This window comes from Schistocerca piceifrons, chromosome X, assembly GCF_021461385.2.
Source record: "Schistocerca piceifrons isolate TAMUIC-IGC-003096 chromosome X, iqSchPice1.1, whole genome shotgun sequence".
In the NCBI taxonomy this organism is placed as follows: Eukaryota; Metazoa; Arthropoda; class Insecta; order Orthoptera; family Acrididae; genus Schistocerca; species Schistocerca piceifrons.
This window is the reverse complement of record NC_060149.1, coordinates 491,206,162-491,228,968: the sequence shown is the minus strand read 5'-3', so window position 1 is coordinate 491,228,968 and position 22,807 is coordinate 491,206,162. Positions and strand designations below refer to the sequence as shown.

At 39.5% G+C, this 22,807-nt stretch overlaps 1 protein-coding gene across 3 annotated transcripts in view; it reads right to left on the bottom strand.

The window, feature by feature from the left end:
• The window catches only part of LOC124722958, a 192,789-nt gene that overhangs the window by 56,453 nt on the left and 113,529 nt on the right, over positions 1-22,807 (bottom strand). For all 3 annotated transcript variants that reach the window (XM_047248125.1, XM_047248126.1, XM_047248127.1), the window contains one exon: positions 3,062-3,416. In XM_047248125.1, the coding sequence (XP_047104081.1) occupies positions 3,062-3,416 (355 nt within the window). The remainder of the gene's footprint in view (positions 1-3,061; positions 3,417-22,807) is intronic.

The following is a 22,807-nucleotide window of genomic DNA, read 5'->3' as shown; positions in this document are numbered from 1 at the left end:
AATGTATGATCCACATAACCAAATGTTTTTGTTAAATCAACGAAAATACCTACTGTCCTCAACCTATCATCTAGATCTGTGATGCCTCTCACACAAAAGAATTAACTGCATTTTCTGTGTATGTTTCTTTCCTGAAGCCAGACTGTGAATCTGACAAATTACGTGCACTGAGATGTGCCATTATTCTTATATTTTACTTTCTCAAAAACTTTTGACAACACTAATAGCAAAGAAATTGGCCAGTTTTTTCCTTACATGATCTCTTTTTAGATTTTTATAAATTAGTTTCACAAAGGCTCTCTGCAAACTACACTACCCAAATGAAACACATTGCTGAAGCGAGTTGGTAAATTGTCAATTGTGAATCACTTTCTGTGTTGTTAAATAGGGCTCTGCAGAATGAGTGACTGCAGAGTGATTCACCAGTAAATGTAATGTGTTGCTAACCAACTGCCATGACACGGCACCTGTGTTGCCACGCAGTCTGAGTTATGTCGTGTCTTCGAACGCAGTTCTGTATTGGTTTGTGAAAATGAATGAGCAGGTTGTGAGAATTACCTTTGTACGGGAAGCTGAAAAAGTCCCATTTTATATTGCTACAAGCTCCCAGCTATGAATATTTTCACCCATCACTACCACACACACACACACACACACACACACACACACACACACACACACACACACACACACACATTATGCCTTTATCATATCACACAAAGTATTTATGACTACTTGTTCTTCCTATTCTTCCAGCACTCTTTCATTCATTTGCTAAAGGGCCTCTTCCTTTCTTCAGTTCACTTTGGTCTTTGGGCTTTAGGTGCTGTCTTCTCTGATATTACCTCCCACTTGGTATTTTGTTACTATAGACGCTTTTGTCTCTGATGTCCGCTGAATCTATATGTGCTTTTTCCAGATCAATTTTGACTTGTGTCATCCAAGGTCTCGCGGTTTTCATTATTTTTCATTATTATTATTATTATTATTATTATTATTATGTGATAGCATATTAGTTATTACTATGTATCCTTAATATTGAAATGCCAAGTACAATCAAAAGGTGCTCAGATGAAGCAGTACTCTCTATGTTGCACACAGAAACAGCAGTTTCCCATTTCTGTTTTGTGCATTGAGCAGGGCTGTGGTGCCAGCTAGTCATCAACCAGCTACTGATTTATATCATCTGCCTGTTGCATTTCTTTACAGCTGCTCATGTCAGGAAACTGACCACACCTAACTGAATACAGAATTAATATATGGTGCATTGTTCTTTGTACTCCTAATTGATATTTCATCATAACCACATGATTCTGTACTATTTAGTGATTCAATAACTGATTCATTGTCACCCTGATTTGTTCCCTGAAGTTACATGCAATATAATTCTCTCAGAACAACAGTTTTTATGAGTTCCACACATATATTTACCTTCAACAATAAAATTTTGATTTAACTTGGCAACTCTCATCAGGAAGTGATTATTAAATATTTTTTACAACTCTGGTGGATCACTAACAGTTTCATTCTCATACAAGTGGTGTATTATCTTGAGTGCCCGCATTCTATCCTGATGCCTTTTTCACAAATGACCATTTAGTTTTAATTTTGTGCCGAGAGTTTTCTATTCTCTTGGTGTAATGCTGTACAGAGTGGCAGCCAGTCAAGGAATATTTTAGTGAATTGGTTTAAAATTTTTATTTAAAAGGCCCCAGTCAAATCTCTACAAGTTTTCTCCCACAGAAACTTCAGCTGTGCCTATGTGACACAAGTTGCCTGTCTTTCAGAACTGAGGCAATTCTGTCCAGTTAAAGGTGCCGAAAAGAGATGCCTTGAGCCCTCTGCTGAAACTGCTAGCGAATTCACGCCAGCAGTTTTAGCCAACAGCGTGCGTGAGGTACAGGTCTTGTGTCGACTCTGGAGGATTCTGCAGTGCAGAACACAGTTGCTTCTCTTTCTTGTCATCCAGACCTCGAGCAGAACAGATGTCTTTCTTGAGATGCAGAGCATCTGGCTCTGCATTTCACGACTGGCAACTGACATCAATTAACATGAACCGCCTCCCCATCCGTTGCCCACATATTTAGTTGTTCGTCGTCCTAGACTGGCCTACACTTGGTAACTTCCGACCTTAAGTGCACCCTTTGTATTCTGTATATTGAAATATATTCTCTTTATTTTACCTAATTTTCTGTTCTGTCATTTAACAGCAGCCCTGGATGCCCACTCACAAGTGCTGACTGCTTGACCTCCTGCACATTATCATTGTAAGCAGAATCCAACAGCCTTTTTTTCCCAATGCCCATGCACAATGCACCGTTTTAGATGATCTAATGACATTTGTCAGCACTTTGCAGTAATGTCTGTGGCGAACCTTTATAAGTGGGTACTGAGTGTACTTCATTTTTACAATACATCTTCCATTTCATCTGAATCATATTCTAACATCATTATTTTCCAAACTGTTTGCTTATTAGTACCACATATCTTTCTGCAATTTTATAATGGGAAAGAACTATCAAATAAAGTTATGAAGCTTTGAAAAAATAATGTTTTTTCTTGTTCGAGTTGTTCTCATTGTAGGCTTCTTGTCAAGTTTATCCTTAGAAATTTGTTTTGTGTGTCCGCATTGCAAGTGCACTCAAATCTCGAAGTCTTCCCCCCCTAAACCCACCTGCACATTATAATAAATGGTTCAAGAGATGGGCAGTGGTCGTTTTGTGGAGTGGATAGAAATGCTAATACAGGCTTATGACAAACATCTCAGTCAACACATTGATGTGTGTAGTATCTGTACATAAACCATTTCTGATGCCTACACAAGTTCTATTCTCTAACACTATAGAAGACTGGAAAAAGGATATGTCTAATATATATCTTCACAAATGTAACAACCAATACTGAACTCTACTTTTATGTAGCAATCTAACACAAAATTATAGTTTGTCTCATGCCTTGGCGAAGAGACTGTCCTCTATCAAAGTAACTCAATTCCTGTCATGGGAGACTACCATAACATATTACTTTATTATGGTTATGACATTATTCATCACACACTTACCCTTGTTGCTGCGTGACCACTGCCAGGAAATGTATTATCTGGATGTGAGATGATGTTTTGTGACCCAGAGCTGTCTCCTCCTTTCTCCTGTTCTTGCTTCTTGTTTTTAATAGCACATCGCTGTTTCTTCTGTTGCTGACTCTGTTGTTGATACTGTTGCTGCTGCTGACCTCCCTCTCCATTGCCCTGTAATCCCTCAGTGGATACAGCAGTTGACCGCTTTTGTGGAGGATAATTTGCACGCAAACATCTGAAGATCTCAGGCATAGGGTTACGAGTTTCACTATCACCAAACAACTGCAGTGCTGCCGACAGTACCATCAGTAAATGTAACATATCTTCTGTGTGGCGGTTGCTGAAACGAAGAATAGTTTTCATTATTTTATCTTTATTTGTAATGTAAAAATACAGCTACAAGAGCACGCTGAAAAGTAACACCTCTGAATTTTTATGTGCAAACTCTTAAGCTTTTTGAATAAAACAAAAGTTATTAAAAGTCTGCATCTTAATTCTCCATGTCTACATATTTGCAAGCCTCTGCCACTAGAGGGCTCCAAATTGCAACTTGTAACATGGTGGTGTGGAACGTAGCTACTTCACTGCATGAGAAACAGCATGCCGTAATCGAGTTTCGAATTCAAACAGTTTGTGCACACATGGAGCATCCTCTCCTTTAATGTGATAATGCCAGACCATACACAATCATTGACATCTGCAATACTCTGATGTTTTGGGTTACTGCCATCAATCAGCTCCACCCAATTTTCATCTATTTCTAAAACTACACACCAGTCTCTTGTTGGTAGAAACAAGTTTGTCACCAGGTTGAATACATTGAGAAATAAATAGGTAGATATGAAGAATAAAGATGTAGAATGTTAATAATGTTTGCTTTATTTTAAAAGCTTTAAAAGTTTTCAAATAAAAAATTAAGAGACATTACTTTTCAGTACACCCTTGTATGTACATACCTTAAATTGCATATATTTATTTTGAAGATATTTGCTAGACTGATGAGGGTCAGATGCCAATCTCTGCTAAAAGCAATGATCATTTGCAAGTGGCCTTCCATTTTGTAGCAATTTTCTAATGTTGTAACTTCCATGTACACAAATACGTATGTGAACAGCCTGAGAGAGCTGTCAACTTTAAGATGTATCTCCTAAGTGTTGTCACACACATTTTCTCTGGTGTCTCGGCATTTATTTGCCATTTCAATTTTGCAATGTGTAGATGGATCCAGTCCAAACAACTACTGCTACTCACATGTTTCATGTAACGCACAATCTCCATGGCAAAGTTTGGTTTGTTCCTCACAAATAAACGGTTTTTAAAAAGTGAAATGCTATGTGAATATTTGATAGAGCATTCATAAATTAGTTTGCTTTTGATATTTAGTATAACAATAGGTACCCTAGTGCCTATCATAAATGTACATACACTGAGGTGACAAACATTATGGGATACCTCCTAATATCATGTCAGACCTCCTTTTGTCTGGTGTAGCGCAGCCACTCAATATGGCGTTGACTCAACAAATCATTGGAAGTTCCCTACAGAAATACTGAATTATGTTGCCTCCACAGCTGTCCATAACTGCAAAAGTGTTCCCGGTACAGGATTTTGTGCATGAATTGACCTCTGGGTCATTCCATGTCAGTTCAACCAGGGCCTCCAGCTCATAGTCTCAGATTTGACTGAAAATCAGTACACTAATTCTATCATGTGTGGAACACTCATGTACAAAGTGTTAGTTTTCCCTGCCAATTAGTTCCAGAATTATGACTTGTGAAAGAAGGCGGCATTACCCGGAAATTGCAACCCGCATCTGGCAATCTATCTTCAGACCCAACTTCAGGTCTTAATAGCTTTGGAACTATTCCACACAGTCCAGTGAAATTTTTACAACCCAATAACATCCATTTAGAGAACACACTCCATAAATCAAAACACCAACAACATATTTCTGAGGGAAAATAAAAAATTCCAAAATGTGATTAAAAAATGTAATACGTTAAATGGTACAGATTGTAGGTGCCCTCTATGCCAAATATAATTCACTCAAAAAGGGTATACATTTTTTTTGTGGTAAGCTTAATGTGGCCTAAACACACACAGAACTCCTCATGCCCATATCAGTCACAAAAACTGAGTTACACGCACACGAAAATACAAAAATTTGAAAAATTACCGGAAAAACATGGATTTTATAAGTGTGGTAGCACAAAAGGGACAAGTGGTATCCAAGCCAAATTTCACACACTGCACGAGTAGACCATAATTATATATATCTCAAATTTCAGCATGTTATTAAAAGACATTTGTGTACAATGGAAGTTGACAGATGTATTTGGTGATGTGGCCATCGTTCCACAACACAATTTTGTAAAAACATATCATAAACTGTTCTGCCTCTTCTTATCCTCTCACACAACTTTTTACTCACTAGGCAACAACATATAGACAGATTAACACAACCTATATTTAATGTTTACTGCACCTTAACTGCTAAAAACCAGTCGATTGTGCTTCGAACAGAAGTTCTCCCACACTTTAGCTACTGTACTCTGTACATTGAGTGGCAAATTGTACTGTCTTCCTGACACTGTGGTAGGAACTGGAACTGTCATAAGAATATGTTCAAAAGGCATCCAACACCTGTCTGTCAAACTTGGTCAATGAAATGATCTTGCTGGTCCTGCTGGTGCCATGAAGTTCGCAAATGCATCACCTTCTGCTTCACAGCACTCTGCAACACATCCTAAGTACCATTTGTCATCATAAACAGCAATAACATAGCAACCTGGTTGTATGTTGCTGCTTTTGCTTCTGAATCCTGAGCCAGACATGCTGTGACGACACATGTTGTGCATAAACCTATAGTTATAACCGGACAGTCTGCTCATCTGCACATTGTCAGAGTCCGCTGGAGAAAAGTGAAGATGGCTCCTTGTGCCTGCAACAGTTTTAACGTGTTCTAGTCTGCTTTTTTAGCAACTCTTCGACTGATTTCACCTCATCTTTCGAAACATAGAATGATTATATTCCAGAGATATTTTTCTGTATCCAGGTAAATAATTGAGGAGGTGTTAGAATGTGACCTTCTGTAGGGTGCTGCAGACTAGCTCGTGATGCCATGCACTTAATGGTAGCACCAATACCATCACATACATTTTTACCATGACTTGTTGCAAAAAAATTCCATTCTGTGTGAATCTGAAAATTATAGTAATGCATGCATAAATTTTTGAGATTTTTACAGTTTTTGTACTGACTAGCTGCCCCATCACTGAAGTATTTCACAAAATGTATGTGAGGCAGCTTGTTTTTCACATATGCCATGACAGTGCGAATGTGGGCATGAACTGCAATGGCATCATGAATTAGAAACAGTCACTAAAAACGTACAGGTTCATGACAGACACATCACTTGATTCACCTCTATAGTAAATCACAAATGGCTGGAGAGTTGCTTGGCTGTTGTCCCAATTATATCCTTGGATGGCATCTTTAACTGTAAATGCATAATTTTCAGAAAATTCTAGTATTACTATAAGTTCATCTTGTTTCAAATTCGCCTTACAAAACTGGAGATAAGCTGATTGTGCTGTTGCTGTAAAGCTGTGTGTGATCAGTTTGTCCGTTTTTTGACAACACATTTCAACAAAATCTTCCACTGTACTTTGCATTGTTTCAAGACTTGTGCAATCCATGTGTGTCCATTGTTTATAAGAAACAAGTTCATCGTCATCAATAAGGAGTTCACCGTACAGTTTGTTATTCATGTGTTCTGCAAGATTTGCCTTACCAGGACACTTTTCACACCTGTGTATCATGCACTGGTAGGAACTGATGTCACACACTAGCAGCTTCATTGCACCTTTGTAATCCAGACCAGAATCCTTTATAGCAGCAAACATCAGCTTAGCATTCTGATGGGTCTCACAAACACAAACATTGTGTGTGCCCCTTGTACTAACAGGCACAACCCATTTTGGCTGAAGATTGAAAAAAGATGATAAACCTACTTTGGTATTGGGACACTTTTCCTTGAATTCTACATATAGTTCTGATATATTGCATAGCCACAGTCTTTTTTGCATCTGTACACGTACATTTCCCATTTTCACCACTACACAGTCTTTTTTCCAGGCATTATTCAGCTGTAGTCATTATTTTCATAAAACTCCAACACTAGTACCTTTATTTCTGAACTCAATTGCTTACCCTGAGCCTGCTGAAGTTGTGGAAGCACTCCTTGGGTTTCTTCTATTTTCCTAGCTTGCTTTACCATACACGTAGAAACACTGAATTCCTTTGCAGTGTAGTCAATAGACCAACTGGAAGGTGCAAGGGTAAGGATAGCTACTTTTTCCTGGTGTGTGGATATGGCACATTTTTCTTTCAAATCATGCACAATTTTGTCCAAATCGGAGCATTTCTGGCATGATTTCTGTTCCTTTGGAGCAGATAGTTCTTCCTCTTCCACCATTAGTGTGTCAGCTATTTTGTGTTTTAATTCCATTTGAGCTTCTTATAGTTTTCTTCTACCATAGCTGGGCCTGTCTCTTTTCCCAACTTTGTGTGTCTTCATGGGATATTCTTCATTTCTTAGCAGTGTAACACACCTGGAACATAACTTTTGTCCTGGTTTCATGTTAAGTCCCATGCACTGATTCACTTTCAATACTGATTTTATATCAATTTCTCTGAGGCTACACTTCACTGTCTTCTTATGAATCCAAAATGGATCAAAACAACTTCTTTGTAGGAAAGAATACTTATCCAGAAACACTTTCATATGATGATAACAAACACTAAAGTTTCTTGGAACTGTACTTCTTGTGCCCACAGGGTGTATTCCGGATCTCTATAGCAACAAATCTTGGTCCGATTCATCCAGATCATACAGGACAAAGCGAATGCCACATTTTGTTCCATATGTTGATTTATGACATTCAGATGCTTGTGCTCTACCAATACTGCAACTTGTTTGAACAAAAGCACCACTAGTACACTCTTCTGCCTCCATAATGACTTTCCACAACAGTACTGACCAGTCTGAACTAGAATCTTAAAAACATGAGTAACCTGTAATGGTTGCTTGTTTTCTTTGTTGTTCTTGCCTAACAATGACTCATTCTGTCCCTAAAAACTACCATTGTTTAAAATTCAGTTGCCTAATGGTTCCCAATAATTGCTGCAGCTTTATCTGAAACAAGCTGTCTGCATCATCACTATTCCTTGCTAAATCATGTTAAAAGAAACGTAACCAAATACATCTCTGTCAACTTTTATTGTACACAAATGCCTTGCAATAACAAGTTGAAATTTTGCCACATATTATATTATGGTCTACTTATGCAGTGTTTGAAATTTGGGTTGAATATCATTTGTTCCTTTCGTGCTACCACACTTAGAAAATCCATGTTTTTCCGGTAATTTTTCAAATTTTTGTATTTTTGTGTGCATGTAACTCTGTTTGTGTGACTTATATGGGCAAGATGAGTTCTCTGTGTGTTTAGGCCACATTAAGCTTACCACAAAAAAAATGTATACCCTTTTTGAGTGAATTATATTTGGCATAGAGGGCACCTACAATATGTAACTTTTAACGTATTACATTTTTTAATCACATTTTGGAATTTTTTATTTTCCCTCAGAAATATGTTGTTGGCGTTTTGATTCATAGCATGTGTTCTCTAAGTGGATGTTACTGGGTTGTAAAAATTTCACTGGACTGTACGGAATAATTCCAAAGTTATTAAGACCTGAAGTTGGGTCCGAGATAGATTGCCAGATGCGGCTTGCAATTTCCGGGTCATGCCACCTTCTTTCACAAGCCATAATTCTGAAAATAACTGGCAGGGGAACTTAAAATTTTGTACATGAGTGTTCCACACTTGGTAGCATTGGTGTGCTAAATTTCAGCCAAATCTGAGACTATCAGCTGGTACATTTTCTCAAATTGGTTGAACTGACATGGAATGACCCCTTTCCATTATGTCCCATAAATGTTCAATGGGATTTATGTTGGGTGATCAAGATGAGCAACTCATTTGCTCGTATTGAACAGCATGTTCTTCATACCAGTCACAAACAACTGTGGCCCAGTGACATGGTGCCATCCATAAAAATTCCATCATTGTGTGGGAACAAATGGTTCCAAGTAGCTGAACGTATCCATTTCCAGTCACTGATCATTCAGTTGGACCAGAGGACCAGTCTATTCCATGTAAACACAGCCCACACCATTAGGAACCACCACCACCACCACCTTGTACAGCGCATTGTAGAAAACTTCAGTCCCCTGTTTCATACAGTCTGCACCACACACTCAGTCTATCATGAGCTCTTCCCAACTGAAATTGGGACTCCTCTGGCCAGACCACAGCTTTCCAGTCATCTAGGATCCAACCAATATTATCACAAGCCCAATAGAGGTGCTGCAGGCAACGCCATCCTGCTAGAAAAGGCACTCACGTCGGTCTGCTGCTGCTATAGCACATTCATGCCAAATTTTGATGTATTGTCCTAATGGATACATTTGTTGTATGTCTCACATTGATTTCTGTGATTTTTTCAGGCAGTGTTGCTTATCTGTTAGCACTGACAACTCTATACAAATGCCACTGGTCTCTGTCATTACGTGAAGGCCATCAGCCACTGTACTGTCTATGGTTACACGTAATGCCTGAAATTTGGTATTCTCAGCAAACTCTTGACACTGTGGATCTTGGAATACTGAATTCCCTAATGATTTCCAAAATGGAATGCCCCATGTCTCTAGCTCCAACTACCATTTCATGTTCAAAGTCCAGTAATTCCCATCACGTGGATATAATCATATCAGAAACCTTTTCACAAGAATCGCCTGAGTACAAATGACAGCTCCGCCAATGCATTGCCCTTTTATACCTTGTGTACGCAATCTTACCACCATCTGTAGAAATGCATATCACTATCCCATGACTTTTGTCACCTCAATGTATTTGTTTGACACTTATTCGTTACCCAACTTGCCTCACCTCATGTTTCAGGCAGAACCGTGCAGCATGTCTGCTATTGACATGCAGCAGAGCAACTGTCACTTCTGGAGTGTTAATTTTATTTCATGTTTTGAAGTCCCTGGTAACACAAATTGTTAAACTCGGTGCATACTAGACTAATTTGGAAATGCTCTATCGAAATAGCACATAAAATTCCATTTAATTTCTTATTGTTTGTGATGAGAAGCAAAGTGTTGCTTTCAATTGATGCCAGACATTGCATGACACCAGTAATGAGCAGTATTTGTTAAGGGCTTACTCCATCTACATACTGCAAAAATTAAATTGCAGATTTTTCCGAAACACCAGAGAATATGCAGCTGACAACTGTTATGACAGATATGCAGTATATGAGTATATCATGAATAGTAACAGTTCTCTCACACTTCATTGAGACATACTACTATCATTGCTGACAATAGCTTACTGTTACAAACAACATAATCAGTTCTGTTTGCTAATAAATCTTCAGTCAAATCACATGTTTGTTCCTATATTTCATAAGCTTGTATTTTATTTATTACATGTCTGTGCAGGACTTAATACATTAATTGTTGAGTTTCTCTCTTATCTACAACTGAAATACCCTTCAACATTCACTAATATGTGGTGCATCTCTATTCATATGCTAAAAGAACCACAGACAGACAGGTTTTCTCACTGGTGTTGTAATCATTTAACTACAGACTTGTATATAGGAAACCAAGTCCAAAATGAAGTCCAATCATGTAATTTTTCATATGAGCCCAATATGAAAAACAGAGTGATTGTGTTCTTCACATTGCTGCTTAATATTTCATATCCCTACCACCTGTCCTTACTGACAAACTGATTTAATGCCTAAGAGGTAGGGAAAAAAACCTCTTGCGGTGCAATTGTGCAGTGAAGTACAGTGTGTGTCTTACTATCCATTTTATTGCTTGGCCAGTTTCTTGAATATTCACATATCTTAGCACACTGTAGAATGAAACATCATTTTCCTCCATGTGCAGAAGGAGAAGGTGGCCATGAATATTCTGAATTATCTTCTTCATTTAACACATCAGCTGAGTCTCTGGTACTCCTGCCAAGTTTCTGTTTCAGTTTTCATACACAGTGTGACTCCAACTTGTGCCATGGTAGTTAGTTCTTGTTCTCTTTAATTAAGCAAACAACACAGTTGACTAACTCCTACAATCAAAATAGATGCGTGCACATGTAGCCATTTAGGAGAGTGGTAGTGATCTTAATGAGATTAAGATACAAGCGGTTTACAAGGAGATCTAATGACATTATCGTGCTGAAAAGCTTCAGAGATATTCAGAGATATTCAGAGATAACTTGGGTTTTTCAAGCCTATGTCGCTGAAACAATTTGAACATGTACTAGCTGTTGGTAGGACATGTTTTGAGGCATCAAGGGATCACAAATTTAGCATTGGAGGGCAGCGTGGAGGGTAAAAATCGTAGAGGGAGACCAAGAGATCAATACACTAAGCAGATTCAGAAGGATGTAGGTTGCAGTAAGTACTGGGAGATGAAGAAGCTTGCACAGGATAGAGTAGCATGGAGAGCTGCATCGAACCAGTCTCAGGACTGAAGACCACAACAACAACAACAACAACAACAACAACTAGCTGTTTGGCAGAAGTTGACTAAGAAATGAAATGGGGCATTTGCAGTTTAAATGACTCGATAACTTAATAGGCATTTTTTTCCCCCTATAGCAACTTTAACTGTGTTTGAAAAATGCAGTTCACAGAGGAAATTGTAGTTCACAGGTGGCTATCCACTTTGGTACCAACATCTTTATTATTGTTCTTGTTGTAGTCTTCAGTCCAAAGATTAGTTTCATGCATCTCTTCACATCAGTCTCCACTGTGTAAGCATTCTCATTTCTTCTGCAAACTACATCCATATGAACATGACAACTGTAGTCAAGCTGTGGTCACCCTTTACAATTTTTACACCTGAGACTTACCTCCAAAGCCAAATTAACTGTTCTACCAACACCTAAGTTTGTATCCTATCAACCTATTTCTTAATTTAGCCAACTTATGCTATAAAGCTCTTTTCTCCCCAGTTCATTTCACTACTACTTCTTCATTGGTTATCCAGTCTATCCATACCACTGAAAAAGCTTCTACTCTCTTCTTGTTTGTACTGTTTAGAGTCCATATTTCACTTTCACATAAAGATACATTTCCAATAAATACTTTCAGAAAAATACTTGCTGACACTTACATGTTTATATTCAATGTCGACATGTTTCTCTTCTTCAAACTGGTCTTTCTTGCTATCCCCACTCTGTATTTTCTGTACTCCCTACTTCAGCCATCGTCAGTATTTTGCTGCCCACATTAGCCTTCTTTTACTTTTGTTGAAGTTTATATTCTCAAGGCACAATCCATTCTGTTCAACAGATGTTCAGTACAGTTCCCCATGTTATGATTATTAACAAGTTAAAACTGTGTATAAATTTTAACAAATGGTGAACACTGTCTACACTCCAATATCAGTAAAATCATTTCCCAAGGGCTGCCTCAGTCATTTTTCGATCAACCTGTTGAATTTTGCTCAACACATAAGCACACAAGCTTGTATTTTTCGCAAGGCTTATTGCTTAACTTGCTGGCCTGAAATTAATTTCATGAAGAAAAGATCGAGTAATACTGATAGAAAAAATTAAAGTAGGAAAAAACTGTTTTCAGAACTTTCATGGTCCTTCCTCATGGAGAAAGAGTGTTATAGGTTGCAAAGGAAGGTCAGGTTTCTCAGATCCCAGGGTCTCATCTATTGTGAGGACAAGGAGAAACAAAGACCATAAATGTGCAGGAAATGCAGCTTTGCTGTGTTCCACCAGGTACAGTTTGCAGATGCACAATGAAATGCCTAAATTACAAAAGGTTTGAGAGTCATACCTAGTGAGCACTAAGGGAAGTGAAGAACAGTTTCTGTAGCTCAGGCACTATCCATTTAAAGGCAATGCAAGACATTGCTTTAAAGGACACTTCAGAGTATCAAGATGCATGAGAATTATGCATTTGGTCAAGTCACATTTCTTGCAGAAATGGTTGTAGTTCTTCATCAAACAGAAAAAAGTAATATAAGATGTGATTAAAGAATACATAGTCGGGTTAGGCTGCCGACTCTTAGCTCTGGCAGTGTATACTGTACCAGAATTGTTGTTCTTAGTTACACTATAAAAAGGTTTGCTGAAATTCAGGCTTTCTTGCAGCCTGTTAACACAAAAATTTAACCTGGAGCTGCTAAAACACCAGAATTGTGATTAATATGAACTCTTGAGGGAAAATATTTACTTGGGACACATCCAGTTCTACAATGGTACTCGAGGGTACAAAATATTGTGATCGCGTGTGTCCTTGCAGGGGTCTCAAAAGGAACAGTTGTTTATGAATTATCATTATACAGCTATTCCATGGAAAGGCAAGCAATGAATGCACGTGCCTGGGAAGCAGAAACACTTGTCATATTCTTTTAACCAACAGAAAATCATAAGTAGTAGTCTATCATCAGATTGGCAGTGATTAGTGATACAATACTAGTTTCACCATGAAACTTATTGTATTCTCTGCTGAGGAAGTGCACTTGGAAATGCAGCAGGACACTCCATCTTAACTGTGCACTAAGATAGTTTTCTTTAGTGAAGAACAAGCGGACTTTCAGATGGTCAAAGCCATTGAAATGGTAACAATTTCAGATCACACTTGTGGCGCAAGAGAAAAGTGGATACACTCTCAGTCCATCTAGTAGTGGAGACTGACATACATATGGAACTTTGTGAATGAAATCATTGGTCAATTTCTAAACAGAAGTGTTAAGTATGACTGTTAGTGCATAACAAAACTCTGTGCAAATAATGAGGTGTTTAGCCCCAAGTTAAAAGACACAACTATACTGATAAAATGATATAATCATCAACAGAATACAAGTAGCAGCTGCATTTACAACCCTGCAACAGTTGTGTGTGTTGCTGCCTCCTAATGGGAGATGAGCCACTGCTACATAGAGGTTCCGAAAAGTTTATAGGGACAGATACTGTTACCTTAAATGGTATCTCTACCTTAAACGAAATGATTTGTACTTGGTGAAACAGGGATACAGAAAATTTTGAACATTAGTGCTGTCAACACTGCAGTACAGGCAGCCGATCGGAATAGACATGCAGTAGTTTTGAACACATTGCCCTTTCGTAATCAGGCAGCAATGGGGTGGGTCAGAATGTGCTATCACTGTGAGAGTGTTTTAAAAGCAAGATGATACTGTGACTGCTGTGTAAAGGATATCTCAACAGGAATCCAGTGTGATGTGCCCTCTTGGGATGGCAGCATGTGTTCCAAGTACTTGATATTCAATTATCTCTGGAGATGAAAGAAGTTACAACTTTGTACAGCAGTACAAGAGGTCACTCAATCGCGCAGATTGCCTATTTGTGTGCAAGAATCTCCATCACAAACCAAAAGATGTTATAAACGTGTGTGTGATTGTATCAACATAAAGAGATTGAAAATATTTGATTCAGTTGTGACTTTGTTTCGTTATAAACAAGACCAGTTTTGGGGAAATTATATTCCTGTATTTGGATGTATAAATTTAATAGTTACCTATGAGGTGTATGCTAGAATGCACTGTGGAATAGGCGGACATGATGGTATAGTGCGTCCCGTCCACCTGCTTAACACTGCAGTCTGGTGGCCTGGTGGCCACTGCATGTGACCACCTTGCAGCTAACTACTAAATTTGTACACCAACCGATGGGAATACAATTTTCCAAATAAATAAATAAACAAATAAAAAAATTAATAAATAAACAAAAAATAAAAAGTCATGTATATAATTAAAGTCACAACTGAAGTGAAGATTTTCGATCTTACCATGCAGATCAGCTGTGGATGTTCTGTAAGCAAAATCCTATGTATTAACATGGTTAAGCTGTAACAGCATCAGGATTCTTAAACTTATCAATCATTTTAATCTTGAAATTTTCAATGCTTCTTTTTCCAAGAAAAATTAGTTTGTGGTAATGATGCCCAAACACTTGACACCACCCTAGCTGTAATTCAAAATGCCCTTCTGGACACACTCGAGTGTTTAGAACTTCGGGAGTGTTAAGGAGTTGATTACATCGGATGTTTCTTTCAAAAGTTAACAATTACCTTATATTTCATCCAATTTCACATATCAAAACACCATTCCACAGCCATGAAGATACCTTCTCCTTTAGCCACTACTGTAGGTCACAATTACAAAGTTAAAGTAAAGTTCATCCTCTTTTACAATGTAACTCTAAACTTAAAAGCAACACATTTACCTTTCTACATCTCCATCTACTTACATAATCCACAAGCCACCATATGGTGCATGGCAGAGGGTACTCCATACCACGACGAGTAATTTCCTTTCCTGTTTTATTTGCAAACAGACCGAGGGAATAATGGCTGTCTATAGGCCTCTGTACGATCTGTAATCTCTCTAATCTCCTCCTCACAGTTCTTACACAAAATGTATGTCGGCAGCGGCAGAACCATTCTGTAGTCAGCCTCAAATGGTGGTTCCCTAAATTTTTTCAATAGTGCTCCTAGTAAAGAACATCGTCTTCCCTTCAGTGATTCCCATTTGAGTTGCCAAAGTATTTCCATAACACTTGCATGTTCTTTGGATCTACCAGTAAGAAATCTAGCAGTCTAACTCTGAACTGCTTCAATTATTTCATTTAAATCGATCTGGTGTGGATTCCAAACACCCCAACAGTACTCAACAATGGGCTGCATTAGTGTCCTACATATGGTCTCCTTTAAAGATGAACCACACTTTCCTAAAATTCCCTCTATAAACCAAAGTTGTCTGTTCACCTTTCCTACTACAATCCTTACTTGTTCACTCCATTTCATATTGCTGTGCAATGTTGTGCCTAGGCATTTACTCAATTTAACTGTGTCAAACAACACACTACTAAAGGTGTACACTAACATCGTGGCTGTGTGTGATGGTGAAAGAATAGTATGTTTGTACGATTCTCCTACATGAAAAATTTCTTAAATACAAAATTTACAACTTCAGCTCTACTTCTGCTATCTTCTATTACCACACCAGGGTTGACCGGATAGAAGCCTTAGAACCAGTTAGTGATTTCACAGAGGACCAGAATTTTCTCGGATTCTTGGTAAGATCTATAGCTAAGGTACAACGGTGATAGTTGTAAGCATCACACATCTTTGTAAGACACACAATTGGTATCAACTATTGCCTGTCATCATGTGTGTTCTCTTTTGAACTGAGAGCACAACAGCCTTAGCTTCCTCAGCATTTTTCAAATTTTGTTGTTAAATGACTGTAGATATTTTCCATCCTTAATCCACTTAATTGATGCATACTTCTTCAGAGTAAGATTTATTATACATCTGAACTTCACCCACAATTCCTCTACAACCACCGTCTTAGAATTAAATGACATCAACTCATTGTCTAAGTGGGATGCTAACAACTTTCTTTATGCTCTTTCTAGCACAAACACACACTATTAGCTTTCTTCATTGATTTATTAACTTCAGTAACAAAAGTCACTATGATGACACCCTGGTCACTAATCCCTGTTCTATACTGACGTCATTGATTAAGGCCTGTAGCTACAAGGTTTAAAATATTCCTGTTGCATGTGGCTGTTGGACTAGCTGCTCAAGACAGTTTTCAGAAAATGTGTTCAAAAGAACTTAGCAAGACTTTCTATCCGTACCCTCTGCAATGAATCCATCGATTCACAGAGACCACAAAAGCCTTTAATTGAGGCCTTCCACATGGCTCCAAACCAAATGAACCGAATTGACTTTTATGTGGCAACGACAAGTTCATGCCAACAACAATACCAATACTGCCTCAGCATGTACACTGTCCACCATACTGAAGCCGTTCAAGTCACTGTTTGGGAGCCACAGGTTGCTAGTTTTATTCTGAACGTCTCCCAATATTTACAACTGGGTAACGCTGAAATTTCAATTTGTTGTATCCATATACAGAGTGATTCTAAAAAAACATTTAAAACTGACATGGCACACAGGGCATACAACAAGGATCAGTAATCACATATGATCGGGGTGGGGGGGGGGGGGGGAGAGGAAGGGGGGGGTCACAAATGCCATGAAAGGGTGCTACGGTCACAAGAGGGCATTGCTATACAAGCACGGGTGGAGCACATGAAGCTGTTGCAATTCACCCTGTGGAAACACTGGGAGTACTACATGTAATGCGAAATGGCCAAGACGCATTTGATTTATGGCACAGCCATGGCAAAAAGGTGCAGCATATGCCGTCAAAAGTACACAAGGCGCATCCCGCGCCACTAATGTACCCCAACCATCTGTCTGGTGCACTGTACGTGATGAAGGGCTGAATCAATTTCATTTCCAATGCATCCAGGCATGGAATTTGCATAGTGGTTTCTGCAGGAACCTGCTATAGACCGAAGTTTCACACGAAGTGCCCATTTCAACAATAAGGCTGTGTTTTCACTCGAGAGTGTGATAAACATCCACAACCTGCATAGGTGGCAACAGTAGCATCACATGGCGAGGAATTACTGCCAGTCAGACACGCAAACAGTGCAGCGAGTGTGCTGTCCGTGTGTCGAACAAAGGCAGAATTTGATAGCCCAGAGGTTAGGCACAAGCATTTCAGAAACTGCAACTTGTTGGGTGTTCTAAGAGTGCTGTGGTTAGTGTCTTCAACACATGGCGAAACCAACTTGAAACCACGTCGATGGGTTGCCATGTCATGGGGTTGGGCGGCCATCCCTCTTTAGAGATGTAGGATGGTGTAGGCTGGGCAGACTGGTACAACAGGACAGGTGGTGAACTGTGGTGAAACTAACATCAGACTTTAATGCTGGGCAGAGTACAAGTGTGTCTGAACACACAGTACACTGAACACTTTATGGCCTTCACAGCCATTGACCAATGCATGTACCAATGTTGACACCATGACATAGGCAACTACGACTCAAATGGGCACATGGACGTTTGCACTGGATGTTGGTTTAGTGGCAGAGCATTGCATGGTCTGATAAATCCAGATATCTTCTTCATCATGTCGATAGGAGGGCACAAATCTGTCATCTTCCAGTGGAACAGCTCCTTGATACCTGTACTGCAGGACAGAGACGAGCTAGCAGATGCTCCATTATGCTCTGGTGAACACTGATGTGGGCATCCATGGGTCCAGTGGAGCTCATGTGTGGTACCATGATGGCCAAGGAGTAACACACACTGGTTGCAGACGGTGTACACCCCTTCAAGAGGATCACATTTCCTGGCTGCAGTGGCATTTTTCAACAATAATTGATGTGCTGGTCATCTCCACTCGCCAGATCTGAACCCAATCAAACACATCTGGGATGTGATTCAACATGGTGTCAGAGCTCATCACCCCTTTCTATGGAATTTACAGGAATGAGGTGGCTTGTGTGTGTGTGTGGGGGGGCGCGGATGTGGTGCCAACTCACTCAAGCAACCTACGAAGGCCTCAATGTTTCCATGCCACGAGGCATCACCACTGTTATCCATGCTAAAGGTTGACATACCAGCTATTAGGTAGGTGGTCATAATGTTCTGGCTGATCAGTGTACACATATCTCACAAGGCAAATTTACCCTTAACGTGTGTGCTGGCATTGTCAGAGACCGTTTAATTAGGCTGTACATCCTGGACCAACTTGATGGTCACATGTTATCTCATATTCCTGTTGCGTCCTGCCAGATATGCTGAATGACGTTCTCATGTCCACTCGTTGCCGCATTCGACTTCTGCATGATGCAGCCACTGTGCATTTCAGCAGACAAATTAGGGCACATCTGCTGGCAATCTTTCCCAGTTGCTGCATTGCCACCACAATCACCTGATCTGTCCCAAATTGTTTTATTCCTGTGGAGGTATCTGAATGGCCTTGTGTATGAAACACCTGATGAAACACATGTTACATCAGCATAGGACTTAGTGGTAGGATAGTTGTGGCAGCAGGGTGTCTTCGAAGAACACCAGCTACCTTTAAGAACCTGCGCTGTTCAATGCAGCATCAATGTCAGACATGTCTTGATACACCATCATTTAGTAGCTGTGGACATGCAGATCTATTGTATGCTTCAATGATGGCACCTGCCTGTACAAAATAATTCATAGGTAGAATAGTCCACCATTCAGATCTCCTGGCAGTAAATACTCAGGAGGATGCTGTCACAAGATTTTAAGTGTGAAACATTTTCATTTTCATGGGCAGATATGTATTCAGGTCATAATTTATTGGTGATGAACATTAAATTAGAACTGAAGAAATTGCAGAGAAGTAGGAAATTAAAGAGAAGGGCCAGGATAAATTTAAAGAACCCCTGATTGTTGGGGGTTTTTAGAATGAGCATTATTAAACGATTGCCTGAAACAGAGGAAAGGAATACAATAAAAGATGAATGGGTAGCTTTGAGAGATGAAATAGTGGAGGAAGCAGACTTGCAAAAAGACAAGACTCATAACAAAACCTTTCATAACATGCAAGATCTTTAATTTACCTGAGAAAGGAAGAATAAACATAAATTCAGCAAATAGTGCGGGAAAAAGGGAATACATACTTCGAAAAAATGAGACTGACAGAAAGTGCCAAATGACAGAGCAGGAATGGCTAGAGGAGAAATGCAAAGCTGTAGAAACATACATTATAATGTTTATGTCATAAAACAGGTATCTAAGACTTCATAAAATTGTGAAATAACTGAACATAGCCTATGGTCTGCATACAGTGACAATGTGACAACATCCACCTCAGAAGCTTGCTATAGGCTGAGCAATGCTCCATTATATATAGTAACACAAAATTTCTAAGGCTGAAATTGACTGAAACAACAGTGTCACCGTATATGTGCGATACAAGTAATTACAGTGTCACCTGTCCATAATTGCAGAATTATTTATAACAAATATCTCATGCAATGTATTAAGTGTACAGTGAACTATGATGTGATTACAAGCACAGAATTCATTAAATGGCATCCCTTAAAAAAGTCCAACTCTGTGCCCTTTGCCGCAAGCCAAGTAGTTAAGAATTTCCTCTAAGTATCACCATTACAGTACTGCCTCTGCCACCTGTACAAGGCCGCGACCGAGCACTTCCACTGCAGCAAAGGGACATCTATGAAGACACAGAGGTAGTAGATTTCAGAAAAATCATGAGATGTGATTGGTCTGCATATTTCAAATGACAACCTCGCATGCATGGTTACTCTATTACAACTAGAGACCAGAGCATGTCTTGCCATCACAAGATGATAGATGCAACATGAATGTGGTAAAGGCATATGACCTGCAGGGAAATTAAAGAAAGCTCTGGAGAAGAGAAGCAGTAGTGTGAATATCAAGGACTCTGATGACAGGCCAGTACTAGATCAATAAGAGAAAGCTGCAAGATGGAAGGGATATGGTCACATTGAAACCAAACCCAAAGGCAGGGTTGTTAATGAAATATAACACTTAGAAATGGAAGCACATTTATTACAAACACCAACATACATCAAGAGTAGAACTGAACTCTTGGACAGTGGGCGCAGCTACTTATCCAAACATAGAATATCCCAGAATGTTGGTATCTACACTAACGTTAAATATTCCATAATATACAAACATTGTAAACCTAATATATTTCAATTAACATTACAGAAACAATGAATACTAATTAACAAATAATTCCTGATGGTCAGATTTGAACTGGTGACCCGCAGCATGCCACACTGCTTGCGCAATAGCTCGTGACACTGCTCCCTCTCCTGAAGAAAAAGTGACCCACCAATTCAGAACTCATAAGAGCTGACTACAATATCCTGGATCTAGATCTTGTCAATGGCCCTCTGTATGGCAGCACTGGTGGGTCCTCAGATTCTAGACATATTGCTACATCATCTTCACTATGACGAGCATCATATATAGTCCCTCCCATCAAAGCTTTGCAATTGTTGAATGGATTTTCAGTTTCCTTGAACCACCCACTATCGATCTGCACTTCCGAGCTGTCGAACGGCTTCATGCAAACGACATGGGCAAAGTCTCTGGGCTTTTAACTTCTTGACAAGGAGTCTTAATCCTCCACTTCATATCTACATCTACATCCATACTCCGCAAGCCACCTGACGATGTGTGGCGGAGGATACCTTGAGTACCTCTATCGGTTCTCCCTTCTATTCCAGTCTCGTATTGTTCGTGGAAAGAAGGATTGTCGGTATGCCTCTGTGTGGGCTCTAATCTCTCTGATTTTATCCTCATGGTCTCTTCGCGAGATATACGTAGGAGGGAGCAATATACTGCTTGACTCTTCGGTGAAGGTGTGTTCTCGAAACTTTGACAAAAGCCAGTACCGAGCTACTGAGCGTCTCTCCTGCAGAGTCTTCCACTGGAGTTTATCTATCATCTCCGTAATGCTTTCGCGATTACTAAATGATCCTGTAACGGAGCGCGCTGCTCTCCGTTGGATCTTCTCTATATCTTCTATCAACCCTATCTGGTACGGATCCCACACTGCTGAGCAGTATTCAAGCAGTGGGCGAACAAGCGTACTGTAACCTACTTCCTTTGTTTTCGGATTGCATTTCCTTAAGATTCTTCCAGTGAATCTCAGTCTGGCATCTGCTTTACCGACGATCAACATTATATGATCATTCCATTTTAAATCACTCCTAATGCGTGCTCCCAGATAATTTATGGTATTAACTGCTTCCAGTTGCTGACCTGCTATTTTGTAGCTAAATGATAAAGTATCTATCTTTCTGTGTATTCGCAGCACATTACACTTGTCTACATTGAGATTCAATTGCCATTCCCTGCACCATGCATCAATTCGCTGCAGATCCTCCTGCATTTCAGTACAATTTTCCATTGTTACAACCTCTCGATACACCACAGCATCATCTGCAAAAAGCCTCAGTGAACTTCCGATGTCATCCACCAGGTCATTTATGTATATTGTGAATAGCAATGGTCCTATGACACTCCCCTGCGGCACACCTGAAATCACTCTTACTTCGGAAGACTTCTCTCCATTGAGAATGACATGCTGCGTCCTGTTATCTAGGAACTCCTCAATCCAATCACACAATTGGTCTGATAGTCCATATGCTCTTACTTTGTTCATTAAACGACTGTGGGGAACTGTATCGAACGCCTTGCGGAAGTCAAGAAACACGGCATCTACCTGTGAACCCGTGTCTATGGCCCTCTGAGTCTCGTGGACGAATAGCGCGAGCTGGGTTTCACATGACAGTCTTTTTCAAAACCCATGCTGATTCCTACAGAGTAGATTTCTAGTCTCGAGAAAAGTCATTATACTCTAACACAATTCGTGTTCCAAAATTCTACAACTGATTGACGTTAGAGATATAGGTCTATAGTTCTGCACATCTGTTCGACGTCCCTTCTTGAAAACGGGGATGACCTGTGCCCTTTTCCAATCCTTTGGAACGCTACGCTCTTCTAGAGACCTACCGTACACCGCTGCAAGAAGGGGGGCAAGTTCCTTCGCGTACTCTGTGTAAAATTGAACTGGTATCCCATCAGGTCCAGAGGCCTTTCCTCTTTTGAGCGATTTTAATTGTTTCTCTATCCCTCTGTCGTCTATTTCGATATCTACCATTTTGTCATCTGTGCGACAATCTAGAGAAGGAACTTCAGTGCAAT